Source organism: Protomyctophum parallelum, assembly GCF_964188405.1.
Source record: "Protomyctophum parallelum genome assembly, chromosome: 10".
Classification (NCBI taxonomy): Eukaryota; Metazoa; Chordata; class Actinopteri; order Myctophiformes; family Myctophidae; genus Protomyctophum; species Protomyctophum parallelum.
Window position 1 is genome coordinate 23,622,961 of NC_139704.1, and position 6,939 is coordinate 23,629,899.

Here is a 6,939-nt window from a genome sequence, read left to right on the forward strand (position 1 = left end):
TATCCCGAAGTGAGTGACGTAGTGGGAGGAAACTCATCCCACAGTGGAATGTAAGCCACGCCTCTTTTTTGAACAAGGCTTCCTTTTCCCCCTCCTAAATAGTGCTAGGGGTCGTCGCGACCTGTTATTAGACCAGTTGACCCTTCACACTAGATGTATGCATTTTCTTTTCTTTTTTCTTAAAGAAAAGATGTATTTAGACACGATTAAGATATAAGGTTTTATAGTAGAGACAGTAGAGATGGGGAGTGATTCGTTTTCAACATTTTTCATCAAACAAGGTCCATTATTTATTCTGCATTTGAGCCATGGACCACCATTTGACCTATAGCTCTGGTCTGGTGCATAGCTCTAAATCTGCTCTAAATGAACTGCATTAGAGCTATGGAATCAGAGCTACATGTGACCATTTCATGAGATTTAGCCTCTCAGACCCAAACTAAAGAATAATTTGTCCACTTATGGTACCAGGCAACAGGCATAGGAAATTGTGTTGACTTCTTTTCTTGAAAATTAGGTAATGCAGATGTTAACAATAATTGTAACTCTTGAGAGTGTGTTTCATTTTACACTATCTATAAGGGTCCATGTGGTTACCAACTCTCCATCATTTAGCTGGGGGCCACCTGGTGGTCCCCGGACCACTGGTTGAGAACGATTGGATTAGACATTTGCATACCTATCTATGACCATCAACCATCATATTATTCATAGATGATATATACCGTTAGATATAGATCTGACAGAGGGAACCCATCGGCAAAAAGGAACAACAGCGCCCTCTGCTGTTCGGTTTCTCTGTTCTCGAGAGATTAGACTCGATCAATACAAATACATCTCAGTCTTGATCCAAGCCTAAAGGCTAGCCTTGTAGAACAGGGTTAAAATAAAGACAACTTTATTGTCCATTAAATGTAACATGAAATTAACATTAAGCCTTTGTTTCTATCCCAGAGATTCCCATACCAGCTAGGAGACAATATATAGTCATATTTCAGTTCTATTTGAAATGTGATTGTTTTTTTTTTGTATTCTATTGCTGCACTTATTGTAAGGCAATCATGCCTAAAATAAAATGTTGGTAGGGACCAACATAACTTGAAGCAGCACCTATTTTTCGATACACATTCAATTTATCGTGTCTAACTGTTTGGCACGTCTCCAGTTAAAATAGAAAAGCTTTTAGAAAATAATGTCAATGTTTATTTCTTGACCACATTATTTAAACAGAAGCTTGATACATTGATTATCTGGTATGCTGTAGTTTCAATGTATACATTATTTTATTTTGACAGTTAGTTTAGATTGATGCTAGGTTCTTGGTTTACTAGTTTACTGAGGCACTTCACTGTCTTTTCTTTGATACCTTGCTTATTGTAAATACCTAAATTGTAATGTCAGGTAATTGGCGACAGCGTCTGGACAAAGACAGCATTTATTCTTAATACAACACATGATTAACAATAAGTGAAATTACTGGGAAACAAAACATAATTTACACTTTACAGGGTATGGAAAAAACTGAACATGTGATGCAATGTAGTAATTATTTAGTCACAGGATCCTGCCAATACTTTATTGGTTCAATATTTATAGACCCAACAGACAATCTACAAGCTCACAACATGTTGCAGTGCGATGCATTGTGGGCTTGTAGATTCGCCTATGTTTGCTACATTTGTGAGACATTGATGCACAAAGAAACAGAACATTAATTTATGGGGGAAATAAATAAATGGATCATTTTGACCTGGACTGTACAGCAGGCAAACTTAAACCTCTGTTTTTTTGTTTTGTGTTTCCTTCTACACAAAATCCAACGCTCTTGTAGTGTGAGGATCCACAGTGATAGCTGTGTGACCCATTTAACCATCAGATAAAATAAAAATAACTGAACTGAAAATGAAACTATTTAACCCCCTTCACCAACTGAAGAGATAAACCCTGAAGTGCAGTGAATAGAACCGAGTTGGCCCCTGTACTTGGGGTGCGCTCTTTTTCTTTTCATTTTCTTTTACCTCTACATCAAATCAATTTGTCAAACAATATCCGACTTCAGGTAGTTGACTGCCCACTGCAGCATGCCTTCCGATACTTTAAACTTGAACAGCTCCTGCAACAGCCGATTACGTGCAGCAGGTTCATCGTCGTACGCATTCGAGAGCGGTGTGCCGTCGCTGTGGACAGTGGACTGCACAGTCAACAACACGCTCTCTTCCGTAGACCGTGTCTGGTTTAATAAACCGCTCCCTACTTGAGCCCTGGAAACCTGCTGGCTTGCAAACAGCCAAGTGGGAGGGCTGCTGGAAGTGCGGACCTCCTCCCCCTCCTCCAAGGCAGGCAACACGTCTGAATTGCAGTGATGAAACCTTCGCTTCCGTTTCCTCCGTGCGACCTCCTCCCATGTCCCTGTCAGCAGGAGAGGGCGTGTGGAGATCCGAGAACAGCGCTTCTTTGCGTGGGGAGACAGATTCAGAGACCTGCCAAAAGAGGCGCAAAACAGATATAGGCAAAACATTTTCCCCCTCAAAAAATCTAAAATTGCGAATAGCAGAACTACAAGCTCACAATGCTTAGATCGATTTATTGGTATACATTTAAAAAATAAATAAACTGCAATTCTGGATTATTCAATGAATTGGAAAAACGTAATCGATAGAATAATCACTAAGAAAATAGAACTTGCAGCCTACCCGTTGACAGATCCCGTTGAACGTCCAGAAGTTGAAGAATCGGACGGGGGACTCGGGCGAAGAGTGGGCTGTGGTTTCTGGTACGGGTGAATGGAACTCTGTTCTCCTTTGCTTCGTTCCGGTGTCTGGGAAATGTCTGATGAACCCCTGGAGAATACTTGTGTGCTGGTTGCCAAGAAGGGAACACCCTCCACCTGGAATGTAATCCCGGCTGTATCAGTCGGGGTCTTAGGTGGGATTGCTTCTGGGATTATGGATTCATCCACGCGTGAAAAAGGAGTGCACAGCAGCGTTTCAATGGGTGGAGAAAAGGCATCCCAAGGATTGGTCTCGTCAGATTTTAGTGTATTCTCCTGGGGCGATGTGTCCTCCTGACTGCCAGGGGGAGAGAGAGTCTCCACGGTCTCTGGAGGGAAGGTTTGGGCGTTCAAGTGACCCGCCATATGATGAACAGCCTGTGAACGGTTTGGTACATCTCCAACTCTGTCGTCTGGGGGACTGAGGAATCCGCTCGGTGTCTCGCTGCTCACTTGTTCGACGGCCTTTAGTGGCCGCTGAGCCTCTTCCTCTGGCTCCGGGATAAGCAGATGACACACAGGGATGACGAAAGGCTCCGCAGACTTGTATGCGATTCGGTCAGCTTCCCAGCTTGTACGTGCGTCTGCGTGGCAGCCGGCTGGGTTGCAGGAGGACGTCGAGGGCTGCAGGGCTGTCAGAGCATCCATCTGTGTACACAGGGTTGTTAAGGATCATGACATCATGAATCGTCGTAACAATGATTGTGATTAACGATGTAATCGTTCCAATGTGTTGGAACATGTAAATACAAATTACAGTTATGTATGTTTACCTTTTTGGCTTTGTGAATTGAAATTACACAGGGCAGATTAGAAGTTAAATACACAGAAATGACTGGTACCAATAGTCCGAATAAATAATGCACTTTCTCAAGGACAATTTGACACTAACTAACTCTGGGAGAGCCTGGGTTTGAACTGGGAACTTTTTATTTCCCAAGTGGCCGCTCTACCTCCTGAGCCACTGCCTGAGCCACTGCCACCCCTATAACCAATTAAAACTGGGAAAATATCTGTGTCATTTTAGATTTTAGTTTTTCAGAAAACTCTTAGGATTTAGAAGATTGGTTTAGAACAGCGGTTATCAAAATATCAGATGCACTGTACTAGCTCACAGCACTTGTGCAGTTCTGCAAGCTTGTACATCTGAAATCTTGTATCTTGAATCATTTTAGCATTTTTTGCAACACAAATCTTCTCTTCTGGGGGGTCCCCAATCGCCATGGCACAAAACATTTTCAGATGGGGACGGTCCGTGGTCAAATATACATGAATTTGGGGGTCCGTCCTTGGCAGGTCAAGTAAATAAGTGTGACGCGCCTGTCTACCTGTACATCGCGCAGGGCGTCGTGATCCCACGTCCACAGCAATTGGGACAAATCAAAACCATGCTGGGCATTCTGAGACCCATGAAGCGAGTCCTGCTGGCGGGCCAGTCTCCACGTCTTACAGACGTGCTGCCTCACGGAGGCCAGAGTCGTACAGGGAGGGGTTCTGCCTTTAGGCGGTCCTGCCGCCACGGTGGCCAACTTGCAGACGGACAGGAAGAAGCCGCTCCTGTCCTGCCGTGGATGCGCATAGAAGTCCACGCGGCACTGCACGTACACCGTGCTGTGCACCAGGGTGGACTGACTGTCTGTGTCCTCTCGTTCCTGGAGGTCCTCCAAGGCAGATGCAGTTAGAATAGCCGGCACCTGACAACAACAACAACAGTGGTGGGAAGGTACATTATTTGTTGGGCTATCGGGCAGAAAGTACTTATTCTCCATATTTTAATTTTTAGTTTATTCGTAAATTAACGCCCTACGTGATCATACCATAGTGTCACACAAAAGCATAAAGAGTAGCAATGTTGTACATATGAAGGTTCTTTCCAGCCGACAGACGTTTTACTTTAGTACAATTTTGAGGTACTTTCATACTGTTGCCTACTCCACTACATCTCAGAGGCAAACGTTGCAATTTTTTCTCACTCCAATGAATTTAATCCACGCGCCAACGCTTGGTTCCCTCTGGAATGTTCATGATGAAGATTCAGAGGGACTGTCGTACAGTCAGTGTATACAATTGATGCTGCTAGTACTGCAAGAGGAGATTTTTCTTCGTGAAACATTTGACACTTTTATTTAAGTAAACCATCTGCCATGATCCGAGTACTTGTTCCCCCCACAGGTACAGTCCGTACGTACCTGTACGACTCCGTCGGACAGGAAGATCAACTCGGTTATCCCCTGCTGCTGCTGCACTGTCTGGGCCTGAGACTGAGACATGTGTCCTACTCCAACCACATGAGCTGGAAAGAGATACATTTAGGTTAAAACGAAGAAAAACAAATTGATTAAAAAGGTGTTAACACTTGAACCCCCAGCATCCATATTCTGGGGGGTAACAGGTACAGTCGCCCCTTTTCCATCTCGCGCCACTCTCTTCTCTACATAGCTGTAAATAACAAACATAATTCATGTTGGTGATTATATGAAAGGTATTATCATATTCATTTATCATTTTTAAGTTCACTCTGTATATCCATGGGCATAATAGCATGATGATGCCATTACACAACATGGGTTACATGGAAGAAATGTGTTTAATAAAACGAAATTAACTCCTAGAAGGTCCTAAATTAACTTAATTAAGCAGTCACCGTCTCTGTGACATGTTGTTGTTGTTTCTAAAAATTGTACACAACATAGAACCTGGGAAACATAGGGATGACCCCCACATCATTGTCAGCCCCCCCCCCCTTTTGTTTTTCTCCATAATAACATGTTAACTTCTGAACTGTCCACAGCCTCCATGGTTGAGTGGGGAACATAGAACCTTTTATAGAACCTTTTCTTAGTTATGTGGGGAACATAGAACAACCTTTTTTGAGTGGGGAACATAGAACCTTTTTTGGGGGGCTGGGTGAGTCGGGAACATTGAACCTGGGGAACATAGAACCTGGGAAACATAGGGATGACTCCAACTGCATGGACCCCCTCCCCCACCTTTTTTCCCCTCACTGTATAAGTTTCTTTTCCCTTTTTACCTCCTTTATGATGAAATCCTGTTCTGTTCTTTGACTATATAGAAGTGTCTATATTTGTACCGTACGTCTCTAAATGTTTTGATGAATTGAACATGGTGGACCCTCTTGTAAACAAGTGTAATGCTTAATTGGGTCGTCCACTAACAGTTAACAGTCTTTGTATTGAGTTTGTGCTTGAAATGTACTGTAATTCTGCAAACTGTTAATAAATATTTCAATCAATCAATCAGATTATCAGACCCTTTTTTTCTTTTCGCAGATAAGTAAGCCTGGGACCGAGGCTACACTGGACCAGGTCTACGTTGAAAAGTGGTCCTTAATTGACCTTTATCAATAGCCTACCTTTGAGCCGTCGCCTGTTTGTCTGCTGCTCGCTGCCATCATAGCGGAGGATACATTTTTCTATCCATGGCTCAAGTTCTGATCGAGCCATTTCAGTCAAAACAAACGCGTGTACGTCAACGGTTGTTCACAACATAGAGCAGTTGTTCATATCATATCTCAGGATTCATTGTTTACAGCTTTTTAAAGTTGTTGACTTGGATGCATCTATCAAGAGTTTTACATTTTACCCGCGGCTTGCTGATTTGTAGCGGTGTAACTCTATCTACAGTCCGACAAAAACATTTGCAAGGTTATATGGTTCCTTCCTTCAAGACAGAAATCTGAACTTTTAATAAAAAATAGAAATGCATACGTTTATTGTTGTACAAGAAACATTTAAAAACTGTAAAATAGTTGAATGTCCCGAACATAAGTGATGTGTTAATAATACAATTGTAAAAGTATGCAACTGTTCCAATATAATTGATGCCTTTGCAGTATTTGATGATGACGCCTGCAAGATATATGTTCTTTTACAATAAATCTTCATTTTGAGATGTGATCTGTTTTGTTTTGTCATATTTAAATAAAGTCCATTTCCACTCTACTATTAGGCCTACTAACTAATTAAAATCTAAGTATTTTTTTTATCCTATAGTCTAAATGTCTGGGAAGACAACAACAATCTTAAGCAAATGCATGGGGCATATTTACATTGGCATAGGGGAGGGTGATCACTGGCACACTGGCATAAGTGTGAGAGAGAGGATTTTTCTTCTAAAAATAAAATATTATTATTATTATTTTAAGTCAA

At 42.1% G+C, this 6,939-nt stretch overlaps 1 protein-coding gene across 1 annotated transcript; it reads right to left on the reverse strand.

Annotated features, from left to right (window-relative positions):
* Nucleotides 1-3,120: 3,120 nt before the first annotated feature.
* On the reverse strand, nucleotides 3,121-6,263 carry LOC310865745 (uncharacterized protein; the record flags this gene model as incomplete). The annotated part of the gene is made up of 5 exons (XM_083774954.1): nucleotides 6,144-6,263; nucleotides 4,960-5,063; nucleotides 4,099-4,464; nucleotides 3,224-3,418; nucleotides 3,121-3,183 (listed from the first exon to the last, which is right to left on the reverse strand). The coding sequence occupies exons 1-5, from the start codon at nucleotides 6,232-6,234 to the stop codon at nucleotides 3,121-3,123; spliced, it is 819 nt and encodes a 272-aa protein (XP_083631080.1). The 5' UTR covers nucleotides 6,235-6,263.
* Nucleotides 6,264-6,939: the final 676 nt, after the last annotated feature.